This window comes from Anas platyrhynchos, chromosome 19 (genome assembly GCF_047663525.1).
Source record: "Anas platyrhynchos isolate ZD024472 breed Pekin duck chromosome 19, IASCAAS_PekinDuck_T2T, whole genome shotgun sequence".
Classification (NCBI taxonomy): Eukaryota; Metazoa; Chordata; class Aves; order Anseriformes; family Anatidae; genus Anas; species Anas platyrhynchos.
The window spans coordinates 2,917,969-2,933,065 of record NC_092605.1 but is presented as its reverse complement, the minus strand read 5'-3'; the positions used below and the strand labels follow the sequence as shown (position 1 = coordinate 2,933,065).

Sequence of the window (15,097 nt, the reverse complement as noted above, 5' to 3'; positions counted from 1 at the left end):
GGGCGCATGCGCGTTGCGCAGGGCGGGCTGGTGCGGGCCGGGCCGGGCCGGGCGGCCGCTCCCCTGGCTGGCAGAGTGCGCTAAGATGGCGGACTTCCTGCCGTCCCGCTCCGTCTTGTCGGGCTGCTTCCCCGGCTGCCTGCTGACCAGCGGCGAGGCCGAGCAGCAGCGCAAGTCGAAGGAGATCGACAAGTGCCTGAACCGCGAGAAAACCTACGTCAAGCGCCTGGTGAAGATCCTGCTGCTGGGCGCCGGGGAGAGCGGCAAGTCCACCTTCCTCAAGCAGATGAGGATCATCCACGGGCAGGATTGGGATCGGGCGGCTCGGGAGGAGTTTCGGGCCACTATCTACAGCAATGTGATCAAAGGTGCGTGTTTGGGGATCGTCTCCGTTCTGTGGTAGCCTTGGGTCGCCGCCCTGAGGGGCTGGGGCTGGCTGTGGGGTGCTGGGGCCGGTTTTAGGGCCGCCCCGTGGCTGCCCCGGCCCCACAGTGAGGAGACTCCGGTCCTGGTCCCTCACAGGGCTCGTTCCAGCCGGGCTTGGTGACCCCTGGGGCGAGGGGTGAGCCCTCATGACGGGAAAAAGGCTCCCCTGGTAGGGTGTGGGAAGGGGATGGGGCCTGGGGTGGAGGGGGAAGGGGTTTGAGCCCCTCGTTTTGGGGTAAAAGGGCTGCCCCGGGCTGGGAGCTCGCCCAGCAGCCGTCTCCGGGGTGCGTGGCTCCAGGTTTCGCTGCTGTCACCCTCCTGTATCTGCCACGCTTGCTCTCTGCTTCCCAAATCACTGCTTTTGCTGGTCAGGTTTGGAGTTGGAGCTGGGTGACGTTGGGACAAAGTCATAACCAAGTTTCCCGAGGCAGCACAGTACAGGTATCAGCCCCGCTCCTCAACAGGGCTCCTAAATCCCACTGGTTCTCAGGGAGTTGCTTTACAAGGCTGTGCACAAATCAGGTCCAAAAAACTCAAAAATAGCAAGGTAGTGAAAATCACAAACAGGAAAGTTGATGAGGTTATAGTCTATTAATAAAGTAATTCTTACTGCGCTCGAGTATACCCGTAGGAACTGCAGGTCGTCTTTTGCTGAAATCATTGCTTTTGACAGATACAACAGTCAGAGTGGAATTGAAAAAGTACCGTGGTGTTGAAGGGGCATGTCATCTTACAGCAGTCTGTCAGTGCGTCTTATACCTTCCCCCACGCCTTTACAGTTGCTTATTCTTCCTGGGTTATTATTTCTTTGCCACTAGTAAATCTAATAGTAGAATTTAGTTCATTTGATTTATCAGTGTCAGCACAGTGGTCTTTTTTTTATTTGAAGACCTGTGTAAGGCGAGTTTAAAATAATCAGTTTCTCTTACAGAGCATTTACTTAAAAAAAAAAAAAAAACAAAAAACAAACTACAATAACTGTGGGAAAGTCTTTATGTAAAACAATTCATTCTGCTCTTAAGTGGTAAAACACTGAGTTGAGAAAGTGCTGTGACTTTAGTAAGTGTAGTCTACATATCTGTGAAAATATTAAAGGCAGTGACAATTCTCTACAATGAGTTATAACTGTACACAAAGTTTAATAAGAATACAAGGACTAGGCAATCTTAAAAAAAGCCATCAGATGCTTTAACGTGTTCTGAAATGAGCTTTTAAACATGTTTCCTGTGTCTTGTTTTTCTGCCAGGTAAATATAATGGCGGTAAAATGGTTTTGGAGATCAGAGGAAAGGAGGAATATCTGTAAAAGTTATTTACATAGTGGCATAGGTTGGGGATTTAGTAATTACTGTACTTCTGCAGGAGTTAAACTTGTACTTTGGATGTTACACCGTTTATTAAGGCCGTGCTTTTCTGGTAGCAGTTCTCTGAGTTTTGATATTACCTGGAAATGTAGTACTTAAAATCAGTTTTACAGAACCTTTTTTATTTTCTGCTGGGCGCATAGTCTTACTGAACCTCGATTGTACAGAGTGAGGGTATTGTTTGAATCCTCGCAGACTTGTAGGCCAGTGAAACATTAGATGCTGAGAAATCCTAATTGTGCTGCTCTTTCATGTTGTTAAAGGTGTGAGAGTCCTCGTAGATGCCAGAGAGAAACTTCATATCCCATGGGGAGATCCTGCTAACCAGAGCAATGGAGATACGATGATGGCTTTTGATACCCGGTCGGTCACGGTGGTGCAAGGGATGGTGGAGACGGCAGTTTTTTTACAGTACCTCCCAGCCATAAGAGCTCTCTGGGCAGACAGCGGCATCCAGCACGCGTACGACAGGCGCAGAGAATTCCAGCTGGTAAGATTTGCTTTTTGGAGTTTTCAGCGGGGTGTGTGCTGTGTCTTGTTCCTATTTCGCTTTTCAGTGAAACGGGAAAAATTGATTCCTGGGCGGCCTCCTTACGGGTTTTGAGCGTTTTGGGTGGCAGACGGGTACACTGGTGTTGCAGACGGATGCTTAGCTCCATCCATAATCTTGTTTTCCAAAACCAAGATTAATGTAGAGCTCCTGACATAATTGTCCTCATTTAATATGTGAGAAAGCTCAGGTGTAGAGTGCTTTTTATGTTCTGCCACAGGGCTAGGACCTGTCTAGTGTTTTTACTGTATGATTATTTTTTACCTCGTGCTAACTGGTGCGTTAACTTTAAAAATTAAAAATCTTAGTTCACCATAAAGGAAGACTTGATAGCAATGTGATTTTTAGGAAAAGGTATGCATGGGTTAATGAGAAGAATTCAAAAACCACTCCCTTCTCTATTCCAATTTGAGCAATCTAGCAAACATTCCCTCTATACTTCCTGTTTAATTTAGAATGTCTATGCTAATTCTCGTGTAATGAGATTTTTGTTATATGGAAGTTCTCGGCTGAAGATGGAGTATACAATCCAACGGTAGGGCTGGGAAGGAAAAGGGAATGTCCTGATTCTCGAGTTGGAGCTTTAACTGTTTGTGACAGCTAAAGTCCCTCGATTTCCATGCTAATGGTGCAAAAGGAAATGAAGACTTAAGTTAATTTGCTGTTTGTTTTGTAGGCCTCTGTAGTGAAATGCCAATGGCATAGGGTTTCTTAGGGGTGGGGTTGCAGGTTGAGAACCTTAAAATAGATTAAATCTGTTCCTGTAGGTCTCTTAAACCTAAGTGGCTTTGTGTTTTTATGTCTTAAAAATAACCTTTGTGTTAGCATGAATCTGAACAATAGCTGATGATGCCTCCCGTTGAGCTATTATGAACGATTGTGTAATTGTAGGCTGTCTTAAAGAGGTTGTGTAAATACTCTTTATAAATATGTATTGCCCTAATCCTGGAGTGTCTTCCAGAGCCTGCTGAATGGCAGGTGCTCGAGTAGCCTATCGCCTGCCCGGCCTGGTACTGCGCTGGGTAGATAGGTTCCTAGGGAGACCTGACACTTGCATTTTGCATTCGGAGTGATCAGAAAGGGGTAACCGACCGCTCTGCTGTGTTCAAGATCCTCTTCTGGTGCAGATGTGACTTCTGTGACGTAACTGCTGTGCTGGAGTGAGCCGTTTTAAAATCCGTTAAGTAAAATCGTTTCGTCTTTACTAGGCACGCTTGGTGACTTCAGGTTAAATAGCTCCCTTTTCCTTCGCTGCTGCTGCTGTCATCTCGAGTTTCTGACAAGTAGGTTCTTTCCATAACTGAACCATGTGCAGAGTTTCACTTTGAGTAGGAGCTGAAGAGGTTTTCTTCTGAATTTACTGACGGGAAAGAAAAAGATTGCTATGTTTTTGGTAGCCCCTAAATCTGTATAGTATTATCTACTATATGTATGTCTTGGTTTAGGACAGAATTTAAAGTACTTCTTGAAGTGTTACGCATAGTTGAGTATTGTCCTAATACTAGATTTTGCAGATAGGTAACTGCTTTATTTATACTTACATTGCTGTATTTCCTAAATCCTTTCAAAATCTCAGCCCAGTGTATTTCTGCCAAGTTAGAAGCATGAGTAAAAAAGAAAAAAAAGCCGAATGATGTCATTGTATTGAGCACAAGCAGCGTGATAAAGTGATGCCTGAGCATCAAGTCTCAGTTTTGCCCCAGTAAGCTTAAACATGAGTTATGAGAGAGCTCCACGTGCAGAACGGAAGGACAAACTCCTGAAAGCAGTGCACGGTTTTGTCATAGCTGCTGGCAGACATTTATAGAAACGTGTTCAGAGTTCAGGTACACGTCGTGGTGTGGAGGGAAGACACCAATGATGGAGGAGGGAGTTATGGGTGTTCCCCAAGTCAGGAGGTAGGGTGGAGGAAACTGGAAGACACACAGATCAGTTGTATTGAGAACTGACTCTTGAAATAAGGCTTAAAAGGCTGAAAATGGCTGGTATTGGAATATGGGGAGTAAAAGACGAATACTGTTCTACGTCCAGTTCAACTGCATGCAGCAAAAAATGAAAGGAGAGAGATCAGCAATAGTATAATTATATGTTTAGGGGAGAGGGAAGCGTGTTGTTTAAAAAAAAAAAAAAAAAAAAAAGTCCAGTGCTGGGACTGAGCATGGTAGAAGAGAATTATTTGCCTGCATCTACTCCAGACTGAGGGAGCTGAGCTTTTTTTCCACTGGACTGAGTTTGACACTGCGCTGAAAACATGGTTCCTATTATGAGGGCACCGGCAGGAATGCTGAGAAAATGCTGTTTACGATGGGAATAAGACAGTTTGGGGCAAAGGTAGAGGTGTGCAAATGAAGAACAGCGGTGATGGATAAGGAGTGAAACAAATTTACATGGAAATCCAGGAGAAAAGGAAGCAACAGTGCTGCTCTAGGAGCCATTTGCACTTGGAAGAGATAGGAAGTACAGAAAAAGAGAGGCCAGGATTAAAGTTTCTGCATTTATAAGCTAAAATCTGAAGGTGTTTGTGAGAGATCATGGAGCTGTTCTTGCTTCTGTTTCGTTTTAGTCCGTCTTCCATTCATAGTGCCAGACATGACTCTGGGAGCCTGAAGAAACAACGTAGGCTTTTTATAGCAGCGTGAGGGGGAAAAACAGAACGTGGTTAGATTTTAATGGAATTAGAAATCAGCATTTCCATGCCCAGTTCTTCCTCATTTTGGTAACTTCGGTGGTCATGCGAATAGAATATCATCTGGTTCCCTCAGTGTGACATAGGGGCCTGCTGGCCAGGCACAGCACTGTTTGAAAACTCATCAGTTCGCCCTCGTGTGATGCTTTAAAACTGGAAAGAACTAATGGCAGTTTATGGTGCAGCATACACAATTTCAGTACTGCTTAATTGGTCAGTGTAACGATCCCTCAAACTTCGTTACAACCCAAAGCCATTCAGGTACCAACATGGGTACCTGCAGGTTATTTGGGATCTGTAGCTTAGGTTCTGCAGTTATGCTTGGGATTTTGGGCATCCTCAAGCTTGCTCTTCATCTCCTGAAATTTTCTCCTGTGGCCTTGCATCAGATAGCAAACGTGGATTATTGATGGAGTTGGTCTGTATCACCCTAATGCTTTGTCATCCAATTAATGTTTTGGATTTCCCATTGCAAATTGATTTCCAATTGAAAAAAAAAAATATCTCCTGAAGGGACTTCTATAACCATACCCATTAGCTTAATTCTGCAGCATGCAGACCAGTGGTTAATTTCAGCACAAAACCCAGTCACTATTCCAGTTGGTCAGAAAGCTGATGAATGCTGGAGTGAAATTTGTGTCACTTTGTTTGGAGGAGGTAGGAAGCAGCATATTTATTCGTATGGATGAGGAAGAAAACAGAGGTGTGGTTTTTTTGTTTGTTTGTTTTTTTAAACTGTAAAGGCTGTCTCAGGACCTACCTAGAGCTTTTTCCTGGCTGTTACGTTTATACTCAGGAGGTACTCAGACTTCTGTGGCTGCAAAGGTTTGCTGCTCTCATAGAGATTTGCTTTGAGGTGGTGCTGGCAGCTGAGGAAGTGCCTTGCTCTGGCGCTGTGTGTCTGTAACACCGAGGACAGGGCCCCTGTGTGCTACCTCTCACCTCAGTTCACCATGAACCTGCAGGTCCTGAGGCTTGCTGCTAGAGTCACTAACGAAGGATTTTGAAACCATCTCCGTGAGTCTTCTACTTCTCTGAGACTGGAAAAGAGGGATGCAATCTTCAGGTGCATACTGTACATGCCCTACTTGCAGATCACACCAATTTTTGTAAATGCTGTGACCCTTCAGTGCCAGGAGGCAGCAATGACACTATTCTAACAGCATTTGCATAGAAGTGCAGCCACGGGTACAGCAAGGACGACTGGATGTGCGTTTACTTCTGGGTCCTGTTTACTTTTGTGACATGTCTGCTAGTGCTTGATCAGATTATAGAAGACAGGAAAAGGCGTGTTCAGCTTGAAGTTCTGCTAGTTTAGCTGCAGCTTCTCTGTAGCATTTTCAGAGTGTTGTTTGTTTTACTGGAAGATTGTGTTTCGTCTTACTCTTTTGGGGCTTCTCTGGCTTCTGTCTCTGAGTATCGATGGGGCTGTTGTATGTAAGAGAACATCAAATTTCTGTGAATTTTCATTTATGGAAAGAGTCCGCCCTCAAATAGCCACTGCAAAGCATTAGCAATATTTGCCATTCTTTCAGGTCCGTGGGCCACAGGTCTGTGCCTGGTTATAGCATAGTGAAGCTGAGAAGGCCGGTGGTTTGACAGCTGACTAGGCTGCCCCGAGTTGGCGTCTTCCTCTTTTCTCAAGTGTGGACACACGTCTTAGGAAACCGTTGTGAGGTCAGTGCCTCAGCAGCTCTGAAGTCACTGGTGTAGAACTTGGAAAAAGGCAGCGTGTGTAATCTGCACTTCGTCGGTGTCTTCTACATCATGCTTGTGACACGGAACTTCCAAAGCTTTTTGGCACCTTGTGCCCTCTGGCATGTGTAAATATTCCTCCTGGTATTCATCCTCTGCAGCCTCCCCAGACCCCCAAGCTGGGGGCAGAGATGTCTTTTATTTGCTTTTCTCCCTTCAATGTCCCAGATCTCCTAGACTGATGTAAGAATCTTCATTGCAGGCATGAGATCCACTCCCCCGGTATTTCTGTAAACACATGCATTGACTTAATCATATAATTGAGACTTACCGTATTTAAATAAAGCATAGTGATTACACTGAATGGTGCTTAAATTTTAGTGGTGAGAGAAAAAAAACGCCACAAGCCTGCTGCTGCTTTGTCAGTGTTGAAATACGAATTATTTTCCCCTTTTTTCCCTGGCCTGCCAAATGTCCCATCACAGGATGGCATGTGTATGGTGAGCTTTGCTCGTTAAAACCCCTGGAAGAGTTAGAGCTGCTTGCTGTCTTTTGGTCTTTCCTTACACATGAAACGGATTTACCAAAGATTGTTGCTATAACTGTGGAAAGAAAAACGTTTTACAAATTTCTACTTAAAAATGAGTCATTCAGATTCTCGGGAGAGGCTCGGAGTCTTTGCTGTTTTGCTGTTTTTCTTGCCCTGGTGACAAGATCATGCTGATTTGTATTAATAAGGCTCTTTATAGCGATTAACGCTTGAGTCAAACAATAAGGAGGCTTGAGCTTCCTTATTCTTGCTTTTTGGCCAGGAACATGTGTACTAGTGCTCTGGGTAATGGGGATTGGCCATAAGATTTTAATTGAGCTCAATTACCTTCAAATGAGCTTTAATTTTTAATTTCACACAAATGCTAATTTTCTTCGTTTTCCAAATTGGGATTAGGATTTCTGTCTGAACCTCTGAGTTGCTGTGCCTTGAACGGCTGCTGCTGGGGCTGCCGGCTTCCCTTCGTGCTGTTCTCCCTTCCCTGCCTGTGAAGTTTGCAGCAGCAAGGCACTGAAGCACCTGGAGTGGTCTTGTAGTTCCAGCTGATTTGTGCTGCAGGCTGGTCTCGTTTTACTGATGAACATCTCCATCAGTTTTCTTTCCTGAACGCATAGGAAGTAGATTTGCTGGTGCCCACGGTAGGGTTTTTTTCACGTTTAAGAGTTATTTTGATATGGCCTTTGTCTCCGCTTGCAAAGTGGTGACTGTGGTTGTTACACTGCACGCTGCCAAGGCCTTTGGTGCAGAATGTGCAGCTACTCCAACTGTGTGCGTATATGTACAAACAACATAAAAATTATTCTTAATCCAGAGTGATATCTGTACTTAAAACTTTTTTTTTTTTTTTTTTTTTTTTTTTCAGTGAGGGCCCTCTTGATATTAACGTGTTACCCTGATACACACACATGAGACAGAAACACATTGAGTCAACTTCCAACCAACAATGCTAGCAACTTTCTGGGGGCTTCTGTGCTACTTTTCTCAACTTAAACTCGATCCAGATACCTGCTTACGGGCAACAACTGCTTTTAAAATGCTGCCTTCCATAATAGTTTGAGAGCACAGTGTTGGGTTGTTATGCAAATTCAGGCTTGAACAGCCAAGGCAATATTGATCGTGTGCCTTAGTTTTCTAAAGATTTTGTTGCAGAAGACTCGAAGGTGACGTTGTTCTTTCTGCAAAGCTCTGGATTTCTATAAAATGAGCCTTGATTAAAAGCAACAATAAAGGTAAAATGAAAGTGCTGTTCTGAACACGCTGTACGTGTCAGCAACCTCTAAAGAGTTCACAGGAAGAGACTTTCTCAGCCTTTCATGACTTGAATGGGTAAACCAGTTCTCAGCAACTTCTTTTAAATTGGTGCAAATGTGCTAGATGAGCTTCAGCTGCTCCTGCTGCCCAAAGGCTAATGTGAGACCTCCGTACAAACACTGGTTCAGAGCCGATTTCCGTATTAACTAACCTGCAGTACACGACATGTTAGTACCTGTAGCACTGCATATTGCACCGTTTCATAAAAGTTCAGTATAGCAATGGCTAGGACTTGTTCTTTGGCCATGTAGAAATGAATTACTAAACATAAGCCCGATCTACACTACAAAGTCCCAGTATCCATAGCTGTCAGCAAATCTGCATGCTGGCAAAACATGTGGGATGAGAGCAGCTGTGACGTTCCATCTATACAGGTAAAATTAATTTTGCACCTGAGGCAAAGAATAGAGTGATCTTTTTCATATGCAAAATGGGATCCTCTAGGATTAAGGTGCAGTGCCAGGGGCAGCGTTGATTTGTGCTGCTGTTCCCTAATTTGAGTTTACTGTAATGAGATTTCAGCCTTGGAGGCTGGTAGGTCTCCTCTCGTTGAACACGTGATACTTGGGTTGCATTCGGGTGACTGCTTGGGCTGCCTGCATTGACCTGAACTTCAGTTTGTGATGAGTGCTATCGGAATGTGTGCTGTTAGTGCCGTAGCTCCTATGCAGAAGCAGCAAAATGGTAGGAAACTTTAGCTGGTGGTAGCTGAGGAAGTTGCTTAAGAAAATGTGAGAAAACGTAAAGTACAGTTGACCTGACTGCGTAAGAAAAGCAATAGAACAGCGTTACTGGTGTAAGAAGTAAAATCCGTTCCATGTCACTCTGATTCTCCATACCAGCCTCGTGTCTGCTCACACTTTGGTTTTGAAGTATCCGAATTTACCACAAATTGTCTGAGAAGTTCAGAGGGTGCAGGGCCTGTCAGAATGCTGAGCTGTAATCTTGACAGAGTACCAAGTGGTATCTTGTTCTGCTCTGGAATATGAAGCTTTTGTTTATAAAATATTAAGGATGAAGAAATTGGTCATAAAACACGACATTAGTTAACCCGAGAACCTCAAACATTAAATGTGCTCAGTCTAAATAGAATAATCCTAGTGAGCAAGAGCTTGGCCTTGTTCTCTACAACCAAAGTTGCTCTGTGGAACAAATTTAAGTGGTGAATAAAGAAGTTGAAGACTGTCAGCAGCTAAAGAAGGTCCTAAATGAATTCTAATATGTTCTAATCAACAATAAGCATCGGGTAATATGACTGAGAGGTTATGGAATTTTAAATGCAGGAAACAACCTGATTTATTTTTTTTTTTTGCCATCACAATGCTTTTAGCCTGACAACTTTAACAATTTCAGAGAAGTAAAAATGTGGACCATAACAGGCAGTGAGCTGCCTTCTGCAGCACTTAATTCACTGTACCGTGCTGCATGCTTCTCCGTCAGGCATTCGTGTCTTAAATTTCTGCCCGGTACTGTAGAGTCTCTTCTGTTAAAGTAGCTAGAGTGTCGTGCACCTCCTCCTTGACTTGTAACCAAGGCCACAAATTCTCTTTTTGGTGAGAGGTACGGGAAGGCACAATCGTGTGAGTTTCTGTGTCTTTCTCCCACATTTAATGATGCTAGAGAAATGATTCTAAAAAACCGCCTGCAGTCTCAGCAGGCTGCCTAGAGACACGTGGTGGTGTTTGATCACCCACTGGTGACCGAACGGAGAGGATGCAGAAGCTGCAGGGAAGGAAGGAGCAGCGTGCTGCTGCCTTCTGCCAGCCAGAGGCCTGCTACAAAACCCCGTGGAACAGTTGCACAGGGGCTTTAGTAGGTTAATTGCTAGTACAAAATCCTAAATTCTGCAAAATGTTCACAGCCTCTTGGATATTGCTGCTGTTTAGGGAGTCTTCAGGACTTGACTTTATTATTTTGAGTGCTTTGGGTGCAACTTTGCTACTTCTTAAAGAAATTAACGTTCACGTAATGGTACTTGTAGGTCTTTCATAAGACATAGTAAATTTATCGCTGAATCTTATCAGATAGCTTGTAACAAGAGTTGGGATGTTGTATGTTATAGATGCTTAATTCTGCTGCTGGAGCGCTGTTTGCAAACAGAAGTACCAAAACTTAATTGAAATGGATTCTGCTAATTGAGGCAGAGGAAGGAAATAGAAAGCATTTGGTCGCCTGGATTTCTCATGAGGCTGAAATAGAAACCAAATGTGTGTTGTAAAACTGAATCCTAGGGATACTTCAGTGCCTGCATCAGTGTCTAGTTTAGGGTTCTGCTTTTAAAACGTTATGATTTAGTTTACAGAATATGCAATCAGATGCTTTTCAAGCATCTTAAAGTTCAACATGACCAGTTTTAGTGCTGATGTGTTTCCGCATGCCAAATATTTCTCGTGTTTTTTGGAGCCTTCACCAGTCCTGTCCAACTTGGAAGCGAGCAGAGCTCTCTCTCCATGATGGATGGCAGATCTGCAGACTCACTCCTGCTTCAGCATTAGATGAAATGCACTTGGAGTTGCAAACACATGAAGTCATGGAGCCAGTGGGTCACTGCACTGAAAGAGGAGCAAATGTTTACAGTCTGGTTCCAGTCTGTGTTGTGTGCAAAACATTGAGTTTATATAGATGCTTCCCGGAGTGTAAATAGTAATTGGGAGGTGGCTGTTTCATCTCGGTCAGTGCCTCTTTTCGGATGGCTTCTGCTAGGCCTGCAGGGGGGTGTTGTGACCTGGGAGAGTTGTTTCGTCAATGAAATTTTGAAAATCTTTCACAAAGTATTGGTGTCTTTCCTAAAGTAAATTTTCTAGAAGAGGAGTTTGGATCTGTAAATAGGGAGGGAGTAAAAAGGTCTTTGAAGAAAGGAAGTGCACCTGATCGGGTGGATAGCGTGTCCTAATTCGTGTTCATGGATTGGTTTCTCTTCATGTTCTGGCAAACGTAAGCATCTTTATTGCATGGTCTGGGTTTGCAGATGCCGTGTCCCAGCTGCCGTTTATTGCGTTTGTTCACCTGGCTCTGATCTCTGGAGGAGGCTGCAGCAGCCTGCTGTTTGCTTCACATTCAGAATGCTCCTGAGCTGGTCCTGAAGCTCTGTGGCCTGCCGGTATAAATGCTGTGTGTGGCTGGGGTTTGCTGCTGGGCTGCACAAACAGCACATCACTTGGTACAACCTAAAGCTACTCTGTTTTTTAGTATTTTCAGCTGCTAGTGGAATATGGCCTGCTCTGCTTCTTGACCAATCTTTCAGAGTTAGCTGGAGATGTCACAGCTGAGTACTGTACGTAGAAGCGACTGCAGTTCGGTAGGTTTTAGTGCAAAGTTGTCTCTGCTCTCGCCTAGAAGCTGTAGTGAATGTTCATACTTACTTGTAAGGGAACTTTATTAGGAAGCTGGCAATTAAATCCCTCCAGGAGTGAGGAGGGGTACCTAGCTAGGAAAAATGAAATTGGATTTTCTGCCTCATTGTAATACAACTCAAAACTGCTAGGAGCGGCGCCAGGTTGGCATTTTTTAAGGCAGTGAAGCGCTTTGCAGGGCAGTGCGACACCAGATTTGGTGCAAGAAAAACATTTTTGCCAGGGCCTTCTTCGAGCAGTTTGCTGTTGACTCAGGCACACGTGGCTTGGTTGCCTCCCCTGTTCCACGCGCAGCTGTTGGGGTTTGGCAGCCAGAGCAGCTCCCATGTGCCTGGGTGCCCAGCAGCCCGCAGGTGCTGCGGGGTGGCTGCAGTGCAGGCGCCCATGTGGACGTGCTCTGTCTACCTCCGTTCGTTAACCACGTTTGGAGAATTGTGCTTTAATTGGATTGCCCGGTAAATAGGGGATAATAGATTAAAGGGATATTGTTGGGTTAAAAACCCTTCTTAAACTTTTTCACCTTTCGCTGTTAGTGCCATTACACAAGATAAAAATGCCAATCATGAAATAACTACGTGAGAGTCCTCCCTCCTTGGTTCTTCTGGAGCTTCACACGGAGCCCCCTCCACCAAATTGCATCCAGCTGCTGTGAATCCAAACTCTGCTCTACGACCAAACGGTTTCTCAAATCACTACTTCTTGAATCAAGGCTTAAACCTTTCTTTTTTTGAGGACAGACACTCAGCCACGTGACTGAATGCAAGAAAGGTTTCACTTCTACGCTGCGTGATGCATTGCTGATTGCTCTGAAAAAAGGCAAACACAACTTGAGCTGCACATAGGAAGTGCTGAAAAGAGGAAATAGGATAGTGCTCTCAGCAGAGGTAGGATGAGCAGTGACGCATTTGTGACGTGCATTGGTGGAGAAAAGAATTGTTTTGTTGCCCCTATAAAAGCAAATGTAGTCTCTATCTGAAACTCTCCAGGTCAGTAAAAAAAAAAAAAAAGAATGCCGAGACTAATCCCAATACACTTAAGTTTTATCTTGAAAATGGACAAATCAGAACTGAGCTGGCTGTTCTGCTGGTTGAACTGGAGAGAAAGAAGCTAGGAGACCCTAAAATGTCTGGTCTTGACGTAAGGTATCTGTGCATTATCCCCTTCTAAGGCTGCTGTTTCATTAATGTTTCCACTGGCAGCAGTGCAGTTTTCAAGCAGTTTGCCCTCCCTTCTTGGGGGGATGAGTTTAATGTAGATCAGTTGTTGGATCTGGTTGTACCACAAGGCTGCAATCCTGCTTTTGTGGGCATAAATGGGGGCTGCTTTGGGAAGGAGTGCCGGTTTGTGCTGGTTTTAACATAACTTGGTCCATAATTAACACTTAGAAAAAGGAAACGTTTCTCTTCAGGAAATGTTTTCTGTTAGCACATTTTCAAATATTTTGATGGAGGCCTGCAGTTTGGTAAGTAAAAGTACTGCTGCTTATGTGATGTGTTTCTCTCAGTATCTTAGCACTGTTATAACAAGGCTGTCTTACTGTATAAGCTTACTGTACATTCTGAAACAGTGCTAAGAAAATTGTTCCCTAAGCAGAGAGCGGTGCATGAAGCGTCAGAGCAGAGGAATGGCAACTGGGAAACAAATGGTTTCCCCCCAGCCACAGGAGATGCCGGGGGAGTTACTGAAATGTTAATGTAAAATAGGGAAAATACCTGTTTATTTAAAATTCAGTTCCTTGAATAAACAAGTTGCTGCTATGAAAGTGTAGAAGTTTCATCCTTTTCTGTTGACTGAGGCATGCTTGAAAGAGGAACCCTCGTTAGAAAGCACTGGGAGCAGTGAACAATTATTAAGTTGTAGGACCATGGGAGTTGAGGAGGAACCAGGATTATTTTAACTCTGAGGCTAGTGAAAGAAACTGGACAAATTTAATGTCTGGACTTGAGACTGGGCTCAGCTTTTACTGCTCTAACGATCGATATAATTTTGGATGAGCTGAACATGTTAATTAGGGCTGGGTGCGTTCATGGCATGAGTGCACCATCTCCATCATCTGCTGCTTTCATGCAGAGTTCTGAGTATCACTGGTTTTGGGGGGGAGAGGGCTGTGGTGCTCTTCAGTGCAGATTTCCTGGTGAGAGAGACCTCTCTTTGAGTAAACCATCTCCGTGAACTGCTTCTGGGCTTATTACAGGAATTTCTGAACACTGCTAAAACCTCAAATGCAGCACTATTGATCTGCAGTCAGACTTCTTCTGAGTCAGCAGGGTTTGGGGTGGGGCTCGAAAATAAAGGTTAGAGATCTTTTTTGTTGGATTTGTTGTTAAAGTCCTCAGTCTTTAAGTCTTCAATAGCAAAAACTGTACATAATGGGGTGTAGCTTTTAAGGATTATTAGGGTAAAATGCAGAATTTTAGTGCTCTGGTTCTTTCTACATTCTCTCCTCCTTCAGGCTGCTTTTCCACAGTTACAGGTGGTTTATCCATGGAATATTAATTTAGATATATCCATGGCAACTTAAAAACAGTGTAGTTACCTGGTCTTCCTCTAAACTAGGCTTTCTTTTTTTTTTTTTTTTTTTTTTTTTTTAAAAAAATAGTGCTTTTTGTTGCTGTTATTTTGTTTGTAATAGGAGAGGAAATGTTGGTTGCTCTTTTCCCAGAAATTCAAATAAGGTCAAGAAGAGAAAATGATTGGTTTCTGTAATTCTATTCTAGTAACCAAGCTCTATCTCCTATTAGCATTAAATATCTGATTTACTCTTCCAGATACTTAAGTCTTGTCAACTTAGTGTGCTCCACTGAACTTGCAGCCAAACTGCAGTTTGATAAATCATGTGTTTATTTAAAGCTTGTGATGACTAAATCTTTCTTGATGCTTTTCCTCTCCCTTCTTTAATTGATAGCTTTTGGGAAAAAAACGTAGTGTCTGTGTTGCCCCAAAGCAACCAGAATTCATGTAGCTATCTTAAGGTGTCATCAAATCATGTTTTGGTTGCTGACATGGTTTTCATGGAAACCAAATAAATTGGTGCCACTTCCGGGCTTTAAAAGCAGTGTTCATCTGCTGTACGTTTCACCTAGTTTTCCTCCCCAAAATAGTTTGTGGTTACTGTCCAGAATGTCACCACTTCGTGCCTCGAGCAAAGTAATCTCTCTCTGTG

At 43.8% G+C, this 15,097-nt stretch overlaps 1 protein-coding gene across 1 annotated transcript in view; it reads left to right on the top strand.

Moving 5' to 3' along the window:
- Positions 1 to 15,097, top strand: part of GNA13 (G protein subunit alpha 13) — a 29,444-nt gene continuing 14,347 nt past the window's right edge. The window contains exons 1-2 of the mRNA XM_005026091.6: positions 1 to 368; positions 2,053 to 2,279. Coding sequence (XP_005026148.4) covers positions 86 to 368; positions 2,053 to 2,279 — 510 coding nt within the window. The 5' untranslated portion in view covers positions 1 to 85. The remainder of the gene's footprint in view (positions 369 to 2,052; positions 2,280 to 15,097) is intronic.